The following is a 22,789-nucleotide window of genomic DNA, read 5'->3' on the forward strand; positions in this document are numbered from 1 at the left end:
TGTATATGCTTCAGTCAGAAAAATTTTCTCTAATCTCTTCCTTCTCAGCTAGCTAGCCAGACAGTAGCTACAGAAGTGGCTAGCCAGCCAAGCTAGCTACAGAAATGAAACCTATCAAATATACTCGCTTGAAATAAACATTTTTCCTAATATCATGACTTATTCCAACATCCTTAGTTTGCCCATTAATTGAATATACTGTTTAATAACTCTGAATGACATCCAATAGCTTAAGGATGCTGAGCGCTAACGCTAGCTTATTAGCATTAGCCAAAACTTATGCTGAGAAAGACTAGCTAGTTAGCTACCACCAACCTGTGACTAACTCTACTGCTGCTGCTGCACTTTGACTTTCTGGCTGTTCTGCCCTCTCCACATCATTCACTGTTGGCTGTTCATGCTCAACCTGCTTGCTTTTTTTGCCTCTCTTTTGGAAGAAGTTCCAAATATCCATATTTGCTCTGTGCTATACTGCAGACTCCGACCGAGTGACAGGTGTTTTGCTGAATGATGACATTAACATCTAACCGGTGCTGTAGGGGTGGGGGAGGGATCAAGGAACTTGAGTGGTCCACTGCGTTGTGAAATCTTGACCAATCCCAGCAGCTACCACGTCACTCAAGGGGCTTTTTGCAGTGCCTACTACTGGGTTTCCACTAGATAACACAGCCACAAAGTCAGACTCAACAGCCACAAAGTCAAAATTGGCTTCAAAAATTAGCTTTTTAATTGGTTAGGGTTAGGCATAATGTTAGCAGTGTGGTTAGGGTTAGGTTTAACATCACATTTTAGCTGCCTGTTGACGTCTAGTACTGTCTTTTTGCTCGCTAGGGCCATGTACTTTAAGTTCTGCCTGTCTTCCCAGTTGCCTACTTGGAGACTTTAACCTCCCGACGTCTGCTTTCAATTAATTTATTTCCAACTCTTTCTTTCCCCTCCTTGCCTCTTTTGACCTCACCCTTTCCCAGTCTCCTCCCACTCACAAGGCAGGCAATACCCCAGATGGTTATGTGCCATCGCAATCTTCACTTTCTCTCTCCCACTACTCTCGCCTCTTCTATACTATCATCTCTCCCTTCTGCTAAATCCTTCTCCTTCCTGTCTCCTGATTCTGCCTCTTCGACCCTACTCTCCTCCCTTTCTGCATCCTATGACTCGCACTGTTCCCTTTCCTCCCGGCCGGCTCAGCCCTCCCATCCTGCCCTCCCATATACAGTGAGGGAAAAAAGTATTTGATCCCCTGCTGATTTTGTACATTTGCCCACTGACAAAGGAATGATCAGTCTATAATTTGAATGGTAGGTTTATTTGAACAGTGAGAGACAGAATAACAACAATAACATCCAGAAAAACGCATGTCAAAAATGTTATAAATTGATTTGCATTTTAATGAGGGAAATAAGTATTTGACCCTCTCTCATTCAGAAAGATTTCTGGCTCCCAGGTGTCTTTTATACAGGTAACGAGCTGAGATTAGGAGCACACTCTTAAAGGGAGTGCTCCTAATCTCAGCTTGTTACCTGTATAAAAGACACCTGTCCACATAAGCAATCAATCAATCAGATTCCAAACTCTCCACCATGGCCAAGACCAAAGAGCTCTCCAAGGATGTCAGGGACAAGATTGTAGACCTACACAAGGCTGGAATGGGCTACAAGACCATCGCCAAGCAGCTTGGTGAGAAGGTGACAACAGTTGGTGCGATTATTCACAAATGGAAGAAACACAAAATAACTGTCAATCTCCCTCAGCCTGGGGCTCCATGCAAGATCTCACCTCGTGGAGTTGCAATGATCATGAGAACGGTGAGGAATCAGCCCAGAACTACTTGGATCTTGTCAATGATCTCAAGGCAGCTGGGACCATAGTCACCAAGAAAACAATTGGTAACACACTACGCCGTGAAGGACTGAAATCCTGCAGTGCCAGCAAGGTCCCCCTGCTCAAGAAAGCACATATACAGGGCCGTCTGAAGTTTGCCAATGAACATCTGAATGATTCAGAGGAGAACTGGGTGAAAGTGTTGTGGTCAGATGAGACCAAAATCGAGCTCTTTGGCATCAACTCAACTCGCCGTGTTTGGAGGAGGAGGAATACTGCCTATGACCCCAAGAACATCATGGAGGTGGAAACATTATGCTTTGGGGGTGTTTTTCTGCTAAGGGGACAGGACAACTTCACCGCATCAAAGGGATGATGGACAGGCCATGTACCATCAAATCTTGGGTGAGAACCTCCTTCCCTCAGCCAGGGCATTGAAAATGGGTCGTGGATGGGTTTTCCAGCATGACAATGACCCAAAACACACGGCCAAGGCAACAAAAGAGTGGCTCAAGAAGAAGAACATTAAGGTCCTGGAGTGGCCTAGCCAGTCTCCAGACCTTAATCCCATAGAAAATCTGTGGAGGGAGCTGAAGGTTCGAGTTGCCAAACGTCAGGCTCGAAACCTTAATGACTTGGAAAAGATCTGCAAAGAGGAGTGGAACAAAATCCCTCCTGAGATGTGTGCAAACCTGGTGGCCAACTACAAGAAATGTCTGACCTCTGTGATTGCCAACAAGGGTTTTGCCACCAAGTACTAAGTCATGTTTTGCAGCGTGGTCAAATACTTATTTCCCTCATTAAAATGCAAATCAATTAATAACATTTTTGACATGCGTTTTTCTTGATTTTTTGATGTTATTCTGTCTCTCACTGTTCAAATAAACCTACCATTAAAATGATAGACTTATCATGTCTTTGTCAGTGGGCAAACGTACAAAATCAGCAGGGGATCAAATACTTTTTTCCCTCACTGTATATATACGTATATACATACACTGAGTGTACAAAACATTAAGAACACATTCCTATTATTTAATTTTGTCCTCAGAACAGCCTCAATTTGTCGGGGGAAGGACTCTACAAGGTGACGAAAGCATTCCACAGGGATGCTGGCCCATGTTTTTGTGTGTGTTTTCCCATGTATATATTATATAATTAATGGATTATGTCTTAAATGCCCATAAAAGTACATAAATATTGTTCAAAACAAGCTGTTCAGTTACTACTCTGCCCCTCAGTGACTGCCAGCAGCAGCAGCTCCACGCACGGGTGCATAGGCCATACGAACATTGCTTCGATTGCTTTGTGAGCTATGAGGGGGAACTGCCCCAATGAAATCGCAGAATTTCAAAACATAAATTATAACAGCACAAAGTAAATGGACCGTCCTGGGGCGCTCAAATCTGCATTCAGTCAGAACTTCTGTGTCTGCTGTAGTCTCCCTCCCAATAAGTCTCTCGCGACCAGATGGCTCTACTTCCGCACGTGAGACTAGATCTGCTCTGTCAGGTACAGATGGTGCTAAAGCAAAAATCTAATTCTAATTAACTTGTAAATAAATAATAATCAGTTATGGGAGGCTGGGACCTGATAAAACGGACATCTACATCCAACAAGAGTCGAAGGACAGAAGGATACACCTGCTAGAAACTTCTCATTGCGGATCTGGTAGGCCAAAAAAGCATGACGGTGACTGGCCAATTGTATTGTTTCCCACCATGGTGTTCATCAGGTTCTACTGTAGGTGACAGGGCAACATTCTGGGTCTGCTGTAGTCTCCCTCCCAATGAGTCTCTCGCGCCAGACGGCTTACTTCTACATGTGAGACTAGATCTGCTCTGTCAGGTACAGATGGTGCTAAAGCAAAAAGCTAATTGTGATGAATTTGTAAATGAATAATCATAACAGTCTTGGGAGCCTGGGACTTGATATACACTAGCTAGAACCTTCTCATTGTGGATCTGGTAGGCCTAAAAAGCATGACAGTGGCTGGCCAATTTTACTGTTTCCCCCCATGGTGTTCATCAGGTTCTACTGTAGGGGATAGGGCGACATGTTGTGTGGACTAAAACAGCATAAAATCGGGTGTATCACAAAGCATGCTCAAATTACTAATTTTGAGAAACATTGAGAAATAGTTTGGTCGATTTTTTGGTCAAATTAACAAGTTATATACCTTTGATAAGCAGCTAGCTAGCTATAGCTATCTGGTTGTTTGCTAGCTAGTTAGCTCCCATGCCAATTTCAAGTCTTTCTAAACTAATATCTGACTAACTCAGAAATATGAAGTTATTTCAGAATTAAAGTTAACTAGCTAGCGCATCATAATTTGTGACATTATGTTCGCTAGCTATCCCCAGTTACATAATGTGTTTTCACTTATTGCATCTACATGTTTGTTGCGTTCTCCCTGGTTCACTCATTCGTTCATTAAATGGCTGCTCGTTCTAAATAATATAATATAATATGTTCAAAAGAGTGTCAGCATGTGCAGCAGTAGTCATTCGGTTTTTGACATGCAATAGTGAAATAGGTGTATTTATGCTGTTGTTCAAATGCACCGATCGCTTTATATATCTTCTCAAAGAAACTTCTGGTAGTTCGAAAACTTGGCATCAAATTTCTGTCATGCTGACTTGTTAAAAACACCAACCACCCCGCATCCCGGGTATTCAGCCAATCAGCGGCCGCCACTGGAACCAACCAACACTGGTTTACATGTTCTTTGCTCTTTATTTATTTACATGATTTTATTTGGTTCTGTTCTGACACTATTACTGACTACTCCATTAAGGCCCACATGGTTTATCGTAAACCTTGTATATGACACAACACACTGGTGTCAACCTGTGGAAATAGCTAGAATGTCCAATAACCAGCATGTTTGATTGCATTGCCGTTTTAGTGTGATGACGCAACCCAATGTTTTTTCATGGTTTCAGTTCACTGTCAGAAGTGTGAGTTTTGTAGTTTAGCCTATGTTCTTATGACACAAAAGTGAACAGCAGACATGAGAGAATCTAAACTGTCACCATGCCAATCGAAACCAATATGGCTGGATTTCAAGGAATGAATACTATATCAGAGTAATGGGAAAGCTAATCTCGTCTTGTGTACATTTTCCTCCACTCCAAAGATAATTATCAAGTAGTCCTGCTGTACATCTTAAATATATTATGAAATAAAAGAGAACAAGCTATAGACTCAAAATGCATTAACAGACTATTGACTGAGGTGCAATAAACTGAGTTCTAGTGTTGGCTTGATTAAGATCAAACTGGTTCCCATATGTGAAATTCTAATAAATGTTCTTGCATAATTCAGATCTCATTCAGAACATTGCTGAATGGCTGCTGTTCCACCTTGCTAATTTGTTGCTAGCTTGTTAATTAGATTATTCAGTCCTTATTCAAGCAACTTGGTTATGTGATCCAACTCCCTCTCTGCACTTGTAGGTGTGTGCACTTTTTAAAGCACCAGATAGAGTCAACTTGGTTGCTATTGCTATACATGAAAATGTAGCATGTTGTTGTCAAGCTGTTTCATACTTTTCTTCATTCATATATGTAGGAGTGTATTGGTTTTTGAGAACTGCAGCTTATTATTCCAAAGTAAGTCGTAACCTTACCGATTCACACAAAATATTGAGCATGACCTCCTGCATTGTGCCTCATCCTGATATCCTGGATTTAGATGAAACTGCTCTATAACAGAGCCATGGTCCTACTCAATATGTTCCTGTCTTCGTTTGGACAGCAATGAGTTTTATAGAGATTCATGTTGTGTTTAAACAGGAATTGAAGGTCATGTCTTTCTTAGATTATAAAAAAATTAAAATAATAATTACCAACAGATCTTAAACCTAATCTAAAGATTTTTCTCCCCAACAAAGCTGAATGGTCCCCTTAAAAGATAATTAACCGTTTGAGCATAAATTGTAAATTGATTCTAAGAATGCCCTTTAAGACGCTGAAAAGGTGGCAGTCAAATTGATGATTAAAAAATAACAACTCAATTTGTTCAAAGGTTACGGCGGCCGTTTCAACTGCTGCTCACGCTGGAAGCTAATTATTCGCCTACTCTCTAGGAAGTAATAGGCTGCTATTTGGTACCAGCGGTCAAATGCAATCACTAGATAGAACAATTAATATAATAGTTATACAATCCACGTGTTCCTAGCAATAACTATATGTTTTTAATTTAGCAAAGAAAGGCTACCAATCTCTTTCAAGGCTGTTTGATTTACATGTATTATTTTTCTCTCCAGTTTGGGCATTATGGAGCAATCAACATGCAACTGTGTGTGTGTGTGTGTGTGTGTGTCAGTGTCAGTGTCAGTGTCAGTGTCAGTGTCAGTGTCAGTGTCAGTGTCAGTGTCAGTGTCAGTGTCAGTGTCAGTGTCAGTGTCAGTGTCAGTGTCAGTGTCAGTGTCAGTGTCAGTGTCAGTGTCAGTGTCAGTGTCAGTGTCAGTGTCAGTGTCAGTGTCAGTGTCAGTGTCAGTGTCCGTGTCCGTGTCCGTGTCCGTGTCCGTGTCCGTGTCCGTGTCCGTGTCCGTGTCCGTGTCCGTGTCCGTGTCCGTGTCCGTGTCCGTGTCCGTGTCCGTGTCAGTGTCTGTGCGCGCGCACATATATGAGTGCTTTCATATGGGCAGACGAGTGTGTGTGTGAATGGCAGGTATCTACTCTGATAGCATAGAGAGATGATGATTAAAATTGGGAAAATGGGTCGTCCCATGTCATTTCAGCAAGCCATGACACCCATCCTCTCAGATTGTTCTGAAATGGTTTCTGCAGTTAGAAACATAAAAGATTAGCATGATTTTGTCTAAATATAATTAGATCGCTGAGAAATTAAGCTAACTGATTGCACCCAAATTGGCAATTTATATTTATAGGATTCATATAATATCCAATAAATATAGTACCTAAAATCAGATTTGGACCAAACTTTTGTCTAACAATGAGTAAAACACGAGGAATCCCCCAAAATGGTCAAAAGCCACCCCAGGATAACCCACACCCCACAACCCCCGCCAAACCCACCCCAACAGCGAGTGTACAGTATCAGTTCTCTATGTCTGACAAGTAGTATGGAGCTGCAGCTTGGAGTATTGTCTCTTCATCCTATATAATGTATTCTCAGGGAATTTGGTGATGTTTTTTTTTTCCCCTGTTAAGAGAAATTAGTCATTGAAGTTGTTAGGTTTATGTCCTATCCTTCATCCATATTACCAGGTTCTGACCACTAGATTGTAATGTTGCTACTAGTAGGTGATATTTTTTTTAAAGAATCACCCCCTCAATGTTAAAGGGATAGTTCACCCAAATTACAAAATTACATTGGTTTCCTTACCCTGTAAGGATTTTTGTGTGCGGCTGCTCGACCATGGAAACCCATTTCATGAATCTCCCGACGAACAGTTATTGTGCTGACATTGCTACCAGAGGCACTCCGCAGTCCTGTTATGTGAGCTTGTGTGGCTTATCACTTCGCTTCTGAGCCGATGTTGCTCCTAGACATTTCCACTTCACAATAACAGCACTTACAGTTGACCGGGGCAACTCTAGCAGGACAGAAGTGTGGTCTTCTGTAGCTCAGCTGGTAGAGCACGGCGCTTGTAACGCCAAGGTAGTGGGTTCGATCCCCGGGACCACCCATACACAAAACATGTATGCACGCATGACTGTAAGTTGCTTTGGATAAAAGTGTCTGCTAAATGGTATATTATATTATTATTATTATTAAGTTTGATGAACTGACGTGTTGGAAAGGTGGCATCCTGTGACGGCCATTCTACTGCCAATGTTTGTCAAATGGAGATTGCATGGCTGTGTGATCGATTGTATACACCTGTCAGCAATGGGTGTGGCTGAAATAGCGGAATCCACTAACTTGAAGGGGTGTCCACATACTTCTGTATATTTAGTACTTTAGGATGATTTGGACATGAAGCATGAAAATGCTAATATAGGTACCATTGCATTGGATTTGTGCCACAAATGCTAAAAAGTTAGCATTTGAAATAGTGGACAACAAAACCAAAGCATGAATTGCTGTCATATCTTGTCCATAGACTGCTTACAGGCTAAAGAAACCAATTTGTCATTTTGTAATTTGGGTGGGGCTTTAAAAACACCTGGAACAGCACCATCTAGTGGTCCAAACCTGGTAATATCAGTATGTGGGCTTGGACATAAACCTAACAACTTCAATGACTAATTTATTTTAACAGGGGAAAAAATATCACCAAATTCACTGAGAATACATTATATAGGATGAAGAAACAATACTTCGAGCCAGAGTTCCATACTACTTGATACAATATACTGGTTGTTGGGTTGGGATTGGTGTGGGGGGTCCGTGGGTGGCTTTTGACCATTTCTTTGGACTAACTCATTGTTAGAAAAGAGTTTGGTCCAAATCGGATGTTAGGTACTATATTTATTTACATTTACATTTTAGTCATTTAGCAGACGCTCTTATCCAGAGCGACTTACAGTTAGTGAATCCTATAAAACAAAATGGCCAATTTGGGTGCAATCAATTAGCTTTCTCTGAGATCAAATTATATTTCATCAAAATAATGTTGCAGGAATGCTAGTCTTATGTTTCTAACAATATAAACAATTTCATAATAATCTGAGATGGTGGGTGTTGAAGTCCTCTTTCTTGTGCTTTTTGAGGTGGAACGACCCAAATGAAATGTTTATTTTCCTCGTCTGTCTGTGAAGACAGAGTCTGGCTGTGAATGAAATATAAATGAAGCAGGACTAATAAGATTGTGTTGTCCCAGACTATCCCACATGGAGCCCCAGGGCATATGTGTGGACCAGCGGGCAATGTTATTAAAAGTTTCCACAGACTCTGCTGCCTCTCTCTATTCCCTCCACCGTCAGCATTCAAACTGACTTCCAACAAACTCCCTAGCAGAGTGTTGATTTGCAAAGCGGATCTATATCAAAGGCCTGGAGAGCTGTGTTCAACCTGTGATGTCAAAACTTAAAAGAAAGAAAGAAAGTATCACAACCATCTTGTTCAATTTCCTCCCATCCTGAGTCTGGACTTTGGGCCGTGAGTCTCCAGCTAGGAGGCTGTTAGTTTCCCCACCACTCGTTTGTACTTCCAGGAAATGGAAATTGTCTATTAATTGGTATTCTGAATTAAAGCTGGTGGAGAAAGCTCTGCCTGGACCTATGTGATTAATGCAAATGTGTGCCAATGATAAAAACGTACCTTGCACAGCATGTCTCAGAAGGTCAGAGTTGTGGTGGTATTATTTTCTCTTTTACTCTTTTAGGTCTGCTTTACAACACCCCATGTCAAAAAGGAGCGAGACATACAATGGTGTTGCCCGCCACGCTGGGGCTTGAATTCCATTAAGTGACTCATTTCTTTACCCTGTTTTGAACTCAGAAGACCTATTTAATGCATTATGGAAATACATTCCCCATGAAGTCTATGCAGAGGTTTTGAAGTCACCGCTCATGTTTTTTCTTTCCCTTTATTGTTTCCTGTAAGCGAGGGAAATGTGGGTTCTCGTTCTAATTGCTGTATATAAGAAGATTACTGGAAGCATATGCTTGTAAAGGGAGCAAGGGACTCAACTTGTTCTCTACAGCAGGCCTACACAAAACCGCTCTGCAAATACATGTGTGAATTGAATAGTCCTGCATCAATGTCCCCTATCGCTCACTCAATGCACAGATAATCTGAGAGATACAAATTATATGTGGAACCATCGCTGTAACTGCATTTCCATTACTACATGTTTAGCTGATGTTGCACATAAACACACCATAGAACCAGAGGCACAATGCTCTGTAACTTGAGTGCTGTTCCGTCACAGTTTAAGGCTGAGTTAAGGCAGACTTTTCCTCTTCTGACAGACAGGAATGAGAGCTAGCCTGCCTGGGGGTGTGAGTCGGTAGAGTGCCAGCCATGACACAGTCAAAGACCAAGCTAACATTTAAATTGGCATGGTTCGCTCCAAGGAAGCACGCATTGATCTGTGCTGAAGTGCACACACACCTCCACACTCTTGACGTGCTCAATAGTCTCGCTGGGGAGGCCAGGAGAAGTTCACGCGACTCTGTCAACTCTGTGGTTGTGTTGGTAGAACTTCAACGGTTACAGCTGAAGTATTCATCCGAGAGCTAAGAGGCTCAGTTAGTTCTGCTGCATTCATTGTAGCTACAGATACAGTGACCATCTTCTTAATGGGTGTAGTCAAGGGAAGAGCAGATGGCATAATTTTATCGGCACATCACTCCTCTGTTCACTTTTCCTTTTGGGACATCTTCGGGAATGTTGTTTGGGATGCAGTATGGCACTGATGCATCATTGATTTCAGACCCATCTTAGACTTTTATTCAGGCTGTCAAATTGAAATTATTTTCAAAGTCTTGGTTCGCTAGTTATGCATTGCTAAGCACTTTTTCCATTATATAATACCCCTTTAGAATGTGGAGCACACTTTGAAAGTCAATAATGAAATCATTAGTTCTGAGCAAGAAGCAAAAACTGTGCTCTGTTGCCCTTACTTAGTATGATATTGAAGAGACATCTGGGGGAAAACATTACCTCCTACCCCTCCCCATGAGCTCTGCCTTTTTCCTCATCCCCCTTATCACCGCTTGTCCCCACGGTCCCACGTTCTGGAAAGATGCACATCACAACTTTTCCTGCCCCACTGAACAGCTCCACTCATTAATTTCAATGCATTATAATTTCCTGCAAATACCTTTTCATAATTCACACCTCATTTCGCTCACACTGGTGGTTAAATGGGGGGATCGAGCGTGTCATTTATAGTACCGGGGGGGAATGCTATTTTGGGGACACACATGGCACACCACAGAGACAGTCTGCGTGAAGTGTTTACATGAAGTCCTCTCCATGACACTGAGGCTGGAATTAAATCAAACATTTACGTCATTTAGCAGACACTCTTATCCAGAGCGACTTACAAATTGGTGCATTCACCTTATGATAGCCAGTGGGACAACCACTTTACATTTTTATTTCTAGAGTATATTTTAAATTTTCATTTGTTATATATATATATATATATATATATATATATATATATATATATACACACACACAGTGGGGAGAACAAGTATTTGATACACTGCCAATTTTGCAGGTTTTCCTACTTACAAAGCATGTAGAGGTCTGTAATTTTTATCATAGGTACACTTCAACCGTGAGAGACGGAATCTAAAACAAAAATCCAGAAAATCACATTGTATGATTTTTAAGTAATTAATTTTCATTTTATTGCATGACATAAGTATTTGATACATCAGAAAAGCAGAACTTAATATTTGGTACAGAAACCTTTGTTTGCAATTACAGAGATCATACCTTTCCTGTAGGTCTTGACCAGGTTTGCACACACTGCAGCAGGGATTTTGGCCCACTCCTCCATACAGACCTTCTCCAGATCCTTCAGGTTTCAGGGCTGTCTCTGGGCAATACGGACTTTCAGCTCCCTCCAAAGATTTTCTATTGGGTTCAGGTCTGGAGACTGGCTAGGCCACTCCAGGACCTTGAGATGCTTCTTACGGAGCCACTCCTTAGTTGCCCTGGCTGTGTGTTTCGGGTCGTTGTCATGCTGGAAGACCCAGTCACGACCCACCTTCAATGCTCTTACTGAGGGAAGGAGGTTGTTGGCCAAGATCTCGCGATACATGGCCCCATCCATCCTCCCCTCAATACGATGCTGTCGTCCTGTCCCCTTTGCAGAAAAGCATCCCCAAAGAATGATGTTTCCACCTCCATGCTTCACGGCTGGGATGGTCTTCTTGGGGTTGTACTCATCCTTCTTCTTCCTCCAAACACGGCGAGTGGAGTTTAGACCAAAAAGCTATATTTTTGTCTCATCAGACCACATTACCTTCTCCCATTCCTCCTCTGGATCATCCAGATGGTCATTGGCAAACTTCAGACGGGCCTGGACATGCGCTGGCTTGAGCAGGGGGACCTTGCGTGCGCTGCAGGATTTTAATCCATGACGGCGTAGTGTGTTACTAATGGTTTTCTTTGAGACTGTGGTCCCAGCTCTCTTCAGGTCATTGACCAGGTCCTGCCGTGTAATTCTGGGCTGATCCCTCACCTTCCTCATGATCATTGATGCCCCACGAGGTGAGATCTTGCATGGAGCCCCAGACCGAGGATGATTGACCGTCATCTTGAACTTCTTCCATTTTCTAATAATTGCGCCAACAGTTGTTGCCTTCTCACCAAGCTGCTTGCCTATTGTCCTGTAGCCCATCCCAGCCTTGTGCAGGTCTACCATTTTATCCCTGATGTCCTTACACAGCTCTCTGGTCTTGGCCATTGTGGAGAGGTTGGAGTCTGTTTGATTGAGTGTGTGGACAGGTGTCTTTTATACAGGTAACGAGTTCAAACAGGTGCAGTTAATACAGGTAATGAGTGGAGAACATGAGGGCTTCTTAAATAAAAACTAACAGGTCTGTGAGAGCCGGAATTCTTACTGGTTGGTAGGTGATCAAATACTTATGTCATGCAATAAAATGCAAATTAATTACTTAAAAATCATACAATGTGATTTTCTGGATTTTTGTTTTAGATTCCGTCTCTCACATTTGAAGTGTACCTATGATAAAAATTACAGACCTCTACATGTAAGTAGGAAAAGCTGCAAAATCGTCAGTGTATCAAATACTTGTTCTCCCCACTGTATGTGTATATATATATATATATATATATATATATATATATATATATATATATATATATATATATATATATATATATATATATATATATGTATGTTTTATATATATATTTTTTTTTTCTTCTGAAAATAGCATTGCTCCTGATTCAAGAAAATTGACCATTTTTGGTAACCTGCACACCTTGATCAAATTCCACCCAAACTCATGCTCCAAGGCAAACAGATTTCTATTCTGGGTGATGTCCTTAATATTAACTCAGGTCATGGTCTCTCCTGTCTGTAAGACACACATATTGGATCTCGCTGGGCTCAAAGGGCAGGGATAAGCCTTTATGCCGACTTTTATTAAAAATGTTCAAGTTGAAGTGTATTGTCTGAGTCGATCATTGTGCTTTATAGTGGCCATGACTCCATCGGCCATAACAAAAGGCTTATTATTTTGCTTGGTTTAGTAGTTTAGTCCTACAAAAACACACATTTTCATACTATTTTGAATAAAATAAGATGCTGCATTGTCACCACAGGACTTTCTATTATCCTGAATATCTGTCTTTTGAAAAGGGAAGGCCACACACATCATTTAACCTCCCTGATCCCTGAAATAAAAAAGGATGCGTCGCAATAGCATGTAAAAGCATTGATTAATCAAGGGTCGCCACGCAGTGAGAAGGACAATTAAATCAGTGCTTTTGTTTGATATCATAATCACAGTATAATCAAGGAGTCAAGGCAGATCTGCCATCCCCTGCTGGGCTGTGTTTTATGTGTTCACTGATAATATCGTGTCAGAGTAAAATAAAAAGAGAAGCAATTCAATTGGGCTCAGTCACAGCCCGACTGCACATTAAAGCGATGGAAAAAGTATTAAATCCAGAGACTTTATTCCCGACTGGCAGAGCGGTGCTGGATTAGATATCCTGCGAAAGATTGGTGTTTCAATTACCTTCCCCTCTAATAGTTTAATGAATGCGGGAGCGACATTATTGTACTTAGAACCATGATATTATTTCCTATCTGTAGGGACTAGATGAAGATGGAGGGAGAATAACAAAGTGTCCTTTATTGAATTGAGGTCTAGCCATACTTTCTCCCTTCTTGTCCAATAGCTCTTTGTTCTGTGTGTGTGTGTGTGTGTGTGTGTGTGTGTGTGTGTGTGTGTGTGTGTGTGTGTGTGTGTGTGTGTGTGTGTGCGCGCACACGTGTTTCTGCGTGTGAGTCATTGCCATTTGACCATCTGGCATTACATATTTTAAGAGAAGTTGCGGACAAATCCAATTAATATTTAATTCCAGAAAAAGGCTTAGCAGTTTTTGAGAAACCTGACGACACCAAGAGATAAAATAAACCAAAACAAGACAGTACAGTCTAAATCCCTGTAGTCATCGCTGTCTTTGGTTGACACCATTCGTTAGCTAAAGACAGCTGTGTCATTTCACTTTGAAGATTAAGCATTGGAGAAATTAAAATAGACAATGTAACAGCTGGAAGAGACTTCACGTCTCTCTGAGGGGATTGTTTGTCCTCCGTTTTTTGGCACTCTTGGCACTCTCCTATGGATTTCCATGGGCATACATCTCTTTCACCTCCAAATCGGATCAAGCTGTCAAATAATACACATTTTGATGTCTATCATCAGACAAAATGATTTACCCTGTTAGTACTCTTACAATACAGAAGTGTGTGTCCTGTATTGTTCTCAAAGTATATTCTACCTGGTGTCTGTTACTTAAACATCCTAGTACATCGCCATCCATTATCAACCCACTAGTTCTCTCCTATATTTCCTCTATCTTGCCCTATCATTGCTAACTCCCTTGTGTTTCCACCCAGCTCCTTTCTCACCATATGGTATAAGGTGACACATGGGGGTCAACGACAGCTATCACCTTCCTGACCATTACTTCATATGCCGGGCGCTAAGATGTAATTTAAAAAATAAAGCATTTTAATGCATCTGTCATCCTAGGCCCCAGTCATTAAGGAAAATGATCTTAGTAAATTGCACAGAGCCTGATTAAAACTTGGGGTGTTGAAAGGTGATTAGAAAAAAACGAATGGCTTACGGTCACGTGATGTGGTGTATTGGGTCTCGGAGGCATGTGTGTGTGTTCTCTAAGTTTCCATATTTACCCCCTTTGGGCTCATCATAGATCAGGATATAGCACTGTGCCGTCATTTATGGGGCAGCCGTTGGGCGTTTACTGTTGCCGTTTAGGAATGCTGGGTAATTGTTTTGCCATGTTTTATTTGTTTTCTTAATCTGCCTCATTTTATTTGTTTTCTTAATCTGCCTCATCGACACCGTGTCTATTGCCCGCACTCCAAATGCTGATCAATATCGCAGCCTAACAGGCTTGTATACAGTAACAGCACTTCTAAGGCTCTCCAGTGTGAGTGAGTCAGCTCTCCGTCTACCCTCTTCTATCCTCCACTCCTACACTTCTCCTCCTACTCACACTCCCTCTCCCCCTCCATTTCTTTCTACACCGTCTGAGTGCTTCATTTCTTCTCCCCCCCTTCTCCACTCTGCATCGCCATACAGTTCACAGGAGTCACAGATGAGACCCAGTATCGATTAGCTGAGCAGCAGTGCACTGCTGCGTGTAATCCTCTATAGGAATGTAATGGACGGAACCGTGATAAGATAAGGTCTGCTTGGATCCCTATAGAACCTGCAGCGAAGTTGAGGTGCTGTTGGAGCTTAGTGAGGAGCAATACGATCCTGGCAGCATGGAAATTATACATTCCGATCAGACCCATGTGGCCAATGAGAAGATGAAGAAGCCTGCATGATGTTATGAGCAATATGTTACTGTATAGATGCCATAACGACAAGTTCTAACAGTCAAGATCCAGATTGATACTGTGGATGACAGACCCCCATGGGAGCAGTACAGTATTGATTGGTTAAGCTGCAGTAGACTTTGGTGTGTGTGTGTGTGTGTGATGTCACAGGGTTAATATTAGCCATAGCCTGATACAGTATGAGCTCATTGCCCTAGCGCACCAGGATTCAGTGCACGTTTCCAACAAACCCTGAGAATGTGTTTATCAGCCTTGGATCTTATCAGTCTACAGTCTTCTTATCACAGGAACACACCATAGCTACAGGGCTACTGCATCTGCAATACAGTTCTATCGCTACACTAAATGTATCTTTATCATGGCCTTATTGCAGATAGCTATGAGTAATCGTCACAAGGCTTTCAACATACAGTGAGGGAAAAAAGAATTTGATCCCCTGCTGATTTTGTACGTTTGCCCACTGACAAAGAAATTATCAGTCTATATTTTTAATGGTAGGTTTATTTTAACAGTGAGAGACAGAATTACAAACAAAAAAATCCAGAAAAACGCATGTCAAAAATGTTATAAATTGATTTGCATTTTAATGAGGGAAATAAGTATTTGACCCCCTCTCAATCAGAAAGATTTCTGGCTCCCAGGTGTATTTTATACAGGTAACGAGCTGAGATTAGGAGCACACTCTTAAAGGGAGTGCTCCTAATATCAGCTTGTTACCTGTATAAAAGACACCTGTCCAAAGAAGCAATCAATCAATCAGATTCCAAACTCTCCACCATGGCCAAGACCAAAGAGCTCTCCAAGGATGTCAGGGACAAGATTGTAGACCTACACAAGGCTGGAATGGGCTACAAGACCATCGCCAAGCAGCTCGGTGAGAAGGTGACAACAGTTGGTGTGATTATTCGCAAATGGAAGAAACACAAAATAACTGTCAATCTCCCTCGGCCTGGGGCTCCATGCAAGATCTCACCTCGTGGAGTTGCAATGATCATAAGAACGGTGAGGAATCAGCCCAGAACTACACGGGAGGATCTTGTCAATGATCTCAAGGCAGCTGGGACCATGGTCACCAAGAAAACAATTGGTAACACACTACGCCGTGAAGGACTGAAATCCTGCAGCGCCCGCAAGGTCCCCCTGCTCAAGAAAGCACATATACAGGGCCGTCTGAAGTTTGCCAATGAACATCTGAATGATTCTGAGAACTGGGTGAAAGTGTTGTGGTCAGATAAGACCAAAATCGAGCTCTTTGGCATCAACTCAACTCGCCGTGTTTGGAGGAGGAGGAATGCTGCCTATGACCCCAAGAACACCATCCCCACCGTCAAACATGGAGGTGGAAACATTATGCTTCGGGGGTGTTTTTCTGCTAAGGGGACAGGACAACTTCACCGCATCAAAGGGATGATGGACGGGCCATGTACCGTCAAATCTTGGGTGAGAACCTCCTTCCCTCAGCCAGGGCATTGAAAATGGGTTGTGGATTCCAGCAGGACAATGACCCAAAACACACGGCTAAGGCAACAAAGGAGTGGCTCAAGAAGAAGCACATTAAGGTCCTGGAGTGGCCTAGCCAGTCTCCAGACCTTAATCCCATAGAAAATCTGTGGAGGGAGCTGAAGGTTCGAGTTGCCAAACGTCAGCCTCGAAACCTTAATGACTTGGAGAAGATCCGCAAAGAGGAGTGGGACAAAATCCCTCCTGAGATGTGTGCAAACCTGGTGGCCAACTACAAGAAACGTCTGACCTCTGTGATTGCCAACAAGGGTTTTGCAGAGGGGTCAAATACTTATTTCCCTCATTAAAATGCAAATCAATTCATAACATTTTTGACATACATTTTTCTGGATGTTTTTGTTGTTATTCTGTCTCTCACTGTTCAAATAAACCTACCATTAAAATTATAGACTGATCATGTCTTTGTCAGTGGGCAAACGTACAAAATCAGCAGGGGATCAAATACTTTTTTCCCTCACTGTAAAAGGGGACATGAGAAAGATTAAGCCTACTTCCTGGAATAGGTAATTGATTGTTCAAAAATATCTCACTCCCTGAAATTGACCAATTTCAATGAGAGACATGTCATTGTAAGGCTCTATATTAAACTCTACACTATTCTATACTAAAATCATACAATATGTAAAATGCCTATTTTTATCAGAGCTGGCCATATAGCCTAGGCCTATGGTATCTCCTCACATGTTCAGTCTTTCGGCCACTTAGCAGCCATGAGATGTCGTTGAAAGGGTGATGTCACTCTGAATGCTATCCCACAATTCTCAGGGGTAACACTCCACTCTGGCCTTCCAGACATCTAGCCATCCATCAGGATAGAATTATCTGTCAGCTGGTATTATGTTTGACATCAACATCACTCTGCTGTTATTATGGCTGCCCATCATCCAAATAAGATAAACCCTAGATATGTCTGAACAACAACAACAATAACAGCCGCCACTACAATCACAGAGCAGAGATGTTACTGGGTTGTTTAGATTTTCATCAAATAAGAGGTATTTGGGGAGTTTGCATGCAGTAATACAAATGTCCACGCATATTCAGTGTGTTTTTGAAGATTTGAAAAGGGTTTTTATTTGTGATTGTGTACAGTAGGGGTTGTATCAGATTGGTTTTGGATTACATAAAAGGACGGTGGTCCTGTCAAAATCACATACGATAGCAGACAACCTATTGTTCTGTCCGTTTCTGTTGTGTAATGGTCACAACATGAGTGTAGGCCTACACTAAACGGGTGCAATTGGCAGTGGGTTAAAACATGCCTGAAATGACTGCTACATTTAGGATGAACCTACTTCTGAAAGCTTGTCAGAGGTTGGATTGTGCAGTCATCTAATTACTAAAACGTCAGAGACTGTCTGGTAGTACCACCGTGTGATAGCAACACTGTCAGGTTATCACAACACCAACTCCCTAAGCTCTGCTCTGCTCTAGCAGAGTTTTCAAATCACTCTACTAATCTGGAGTAAACACACACCATATAGGCCTCAAGTCATTTTAAATAAGTCACTTTTTATCAGGCCAATTTTGGGGGATTATATCTAAGTACTACCGTTTGCTGATTTGAATGGTATTTTGAAGCGCTGTGTGCACTTATGCTGCATACTTGTACTGTGTGCAATATGCCTTATCCAAGTGAGAGTCTCTATAATTGACCTGCAGTTTATCCATGTGGTTGAGATTAATTTGGAGAGCTCTGTTCTGACTGCTTTCCCTGATTAGCCAATCAACACTTCATCAGATCCCTACTGACTCTTGAGGGGAACCCTGGGAGATGGAGTTCTTCATCACTTCCTCAATTATGTAATTAAAGCGGACCATCTCTCTGTCTGTCTTCTGGTAATTGCTTGGTCCTGATCTGCATAAATACACTACATGACCAAAAGTATGTGGACACCTGCTAGTCGAACATCTCATTCCAAAATCATGGGCATTAATATGGAGTTGGTCCCCTCTTTGCTGCTATAACAGCCTCCACTCTTCTGGGAAGGCTTTCCACTAGATGTTGAAACATTAGTGAGGTCGGGCACTGATGTTGGGCGATTAGGCCTGGCTCGCAGTCGGCATGGGGTTGAGGTCAGGGCTCTGTGCAGGCCAGTCAAGTTCTTCCATACCGATATCGACAAACCATTTCTATATGGACCTCACTTTGTGCATGGGGGCAGTGTCATACTAAAACAGGAAAGGGCCTTCCCCAAACCGTTGCCACAAAGTTGGAAGCACAGAATTGTCTAGAATGTCATTATATGCTGTAGCGTTAAGATTTCCCTTCACTGGAACTAAGGGGCACGAACCATGAAAAACAGCCCCAGACCATTATTCCTACTCCACCAAACTTTGCAGTTGACACTATGCATTGGGGCAGGTAGCGTTCTCCTGGCATCCACCAAACCCAGATTAGTCAGTCGGACTGCCGACGAACAGTTCTTATGCTTCCAGAGGCAGTTTGGAAGTCAGAAGTGAATGTTGCAACCGAGGACAGACGATTTTTATGAGCTATGCGTTCAGCACTCGGTGGTCCTGTTCTGTGAGCTTGTGTCGCCTACCACTTCGCGACTGAGCCATTTTTGCTCCTAGACATTTCCACTTCACAATAACAGCACTTACAGCTGACCGGGCAGCTCTAGCAGGGCAGAAATTTTACAAACTGACTTGTTGGAAAGGTAGCATCCTATGCCGGTGCCACGTTGAAAGTCACTGAGCTCTTCAGTAAGACCATTCTACTGCCAATGTTTGTCTATGGAGATTGCATGGCTGTGTGCTCGATTTTATACACCTGTCAGCAAAGGGTGTGGCTGAAATAGCCAAATCCACTAATTTCAAGGGGTGTCCACATACTTTTGTATATACAGTGTTTGTTGACCCTTAGTCTCTCTCTCTCTCTCTCTCTCTCTCTCTCTCTCTCTCTCTCTCTCTCTCTCTCTCTCTCTCTCTCTCTCTCTCTCTCTCTCTCTCTCTCTCTCTCTCTCTCTCTCTCTCTCTCTCTGTTTCTCTCCCTCTGCTGTCCAGTGTCCCGACGGGCTGCGGCCGATGAAGGATGGCTCGGGTTGCTATGACTACTCAAAGGGCACGGACTGCACGGATGGCTTCAACGGGGGCTGTGAGCAGCTGTGTCTCCAACAGCTGGTGCCATTACCGGACAACCCCAGCTCCAGCAACGTCCTCATGTTATGTGGGTGAGTCAGCCAGTGGCAGGACACATACAGCATCAGGGAAGAAGCCCCTTAGAGGTCGCTCTTTCCTGGGCAACCTGGGTCCAACAATATGTTCAGTGGGTGAGAATTGCTCTTTGCAATAGGTTGTCTAAATCAGCTGCTATTCAACTGTAAGATGGTAGAAAGACAGCTATAGCCTTTCACCTAAACAGATGGGCAAAAATACTGTTAGAAACAACTGTTACACATGTCAACTGTGAGATAGATCCTAATTTACACATCTCAACTGTGAGATTGATCCTCATTTACACATGTCAATTGTGAGATTGATCCTCATTTACACATCTCAACTGTGAGATTGATTCTCATTTTCACCTCTTAATTGGCAGTTTATGAATGGTCTATAGAACATTGATATGGAATTCTACTATAGGCTACTTCACAAGTCTGCCAGTGTGTCTCTGTACGTTTCATTAGCATTAAATAAATGTGTGCTTTGTGGATCTCAGCCATTTCTGAAGTAGAACATGCTGAATGGGCAAATCCAACCACAGTTTGCCTTTAACGCAGACAAGTCTGGGTTGAAATGTTTGCTGTGCTTACACAAGGGCTTTCATTTGAAATATTAGACAGCTAAACAATACTTATTTCTGCAATCTATTAGTTCTGTGAGCTGGGTACACATTCTCTACTGGGAAATTAGGATATTGTGTGCGTGAGTACTGTCCATAATACTAATGTCTCTGCCTCTGCATTATGTGCTTGTTACACATAAACTCCCCTCCCCAACCCAGGTGTGTGCAGGAGTACAAGCTGGGGGCAGACGGTCGCTCCTGTCTCCTCCAGACAGAGAACTGTGAGGGGCCAAAGTGCCAGAGGCAGGACATTCGCTTCAATGACACCCTGTTTGGGGAGATGCTGCACGGCTACAACAACAAGAGCCAGCAAGTCAACCTGGGACAGGTCTTCCAGATGACCTTCCGGTAAGTTCTCCCCCAGAGGAGGATATGTCATCCATATTACTGTTGTGTACCTGTGGTACCTTCACAGGGGATGTTATCCAAGCCATATCACTTTGTGACATCTGGCTTTGGCTTGTCGCTTTTGGGATCCAGCTAGGTGGCAGGAGCTTTCCCAAGAGTTTTATGGCACCTGTAGTGGTATTGGGCTGCCTCTTGGTGGCATGTTGCTTTGACTATTTTGACCTGTACTTTACACCACTTGGTTTTTAGACAGGGTGGCATGACAGAGAGGCTAAAGCAGAAACAGGCTGGTGCCCAGACTTTTTCGCTGATTAAGTAACTCTATGGACCCTTTGTGTCATTTTTGTCCTATTCTGTATGGTTCAAGTCAGCATAAAAAACCACCAAAAACAATGCATCCAAGTTGGATCCTTGGGACATTTGTTCTCATCAGTCTCCGCTACACAATAAGAATCCCAATGAGAACTTGGCGGTTCGAATTCACAGGATGTATTCCAGAGAGAAATCTCAGGGTAAGTGTCAACATGAATAAAAGCAGCGTTTTATTTTATCAGTACTGGTGAGTGAGATATCTACACGGTGGACAATCCTATGTGCAGCTCTGACATAGCACAGCACAGCGCTGATGTTCCTCCATTAGAGGATGAGTGTTGAGATTCACAGAGAATCCCCCAGTGCTGCGACAGACAGCACTGTCAGCCCTATCAAAGCCCCAGTGTCTGGCTGATAATAAAGACAAATGTTAGCTGCAGGGGGACGCTGCCATAATCAAAGACAACGAGGCAGGGACTGTCTGCCTGTCTGAAGCACATTCACACCAATGCGTGTGTGTAGATGAACATGCATGCATACAGATGCATGTGCACACACACTGTTGCTCGCCAACACATGTGCGCGCACACACACACACACACATACACACACTTACTGTGGTCCTCTGTAGCTCAATTGGTAGAGCATGGCGCTTGTAATGCCAGGGTAGTGGGTTCGATCCCCGGGACCACCCATACGTAAAAATGTATGCCACATGAATGTAAGTCGCTTTGGATAAAAGCGTCTGCTAAATGGCATATTATTATTATTATATTATTATTACTCTTATTCACTGCTCTACCCATTCTCTGACTTGTAACATGCCAAGAAAGTGCCTTTCAATCAAGCACTGTTGATGAGCACTGTCCAGTGATGATAACATGGATGATAATGGTAGTCTAAGCAGTCCAGAAGATTTGTTTCCACCATCAGGTCAACCCAAGCTGCTTCTCCTGACTCTCATCGATCTGACTGAATTGTTCTATGGATTATATGGCCGCTCTCATCTCTTCCAATTATGATCATGGGATAACCCACACAGTCTGAACAGCTTTCTCCCACTCTATAAATATTTAGTGTATTACTGTATTAGTCCAAGCAGAGGAGAGAGTCCACGTTGACTAATTTCTTGTTAGATTTTTTTTGTTCTGAATGACTGTGATCAAGAGGACTCATTATGTTCATAACAAACTAACTCAAAAGGGTAAACTAGGATGGCTATTATTGTATGATATAATAAGTTATTATACAAATGTCACAATAGCAAAGCCAAGCTGAAGTGTGAAAGTTCATAATTATGTCCAGAGGCTATTGTTTGTTGCATGTAGCAGTATGCACATGTTGAAAAGTTCTGACACACTGTTCTTTTCATCCCCATTAACCCCTGGATAAATATAAGTGTTTTGTCTTAATAATTTTCTGTCATGTTGTCATTTTTTCCTTTAAAGCTGGAATCCTTAATGGTGAAACTGCTGCTGTAACCTAGA

At 42.4% G+C, this 22,789-nt stretch overlaps 1 protein-coding gene across 1 annotated transcript in view; it reads left to right on the forward strand.

Annotated features, from left to right (window-relative positions):
- astn2 (astrotactin 2) overlaps positions 1-22,789 on the forward strand; it is a gene marked incomplete at both ends in the record, with an annotated part of 479,012 nt that overhangs the window by 319,985 nt on the left and 136,238 nt on the right. The window contains 2 exons of the mRNA XM_084159665.1: positions 19,862-20,028; positions 20,802-20,990. Coding sequence (XP_084015791.1) covers positions 19,862-20,028; positions 20,802-20,990 — 356 coding nt within the window. The remainder of the gene's footprint in view (positions 1-19,861; positions 20,029-20,801; positions 20,991-22,789) is intronic.

This window comes from Coregonus lavaretus (genome assembly GCF_964263955.1).
Source record: "Coregonus lavaretus genome assembly, chromosome: 4".
Classification (NCBI taxonomy): domain Eukaryota; kingdom Metazoa; phylum Chordata; class Actinopteri; order Salmoniformes; family Salmonidae; genus Coregonus; species Coregonus lavaretus.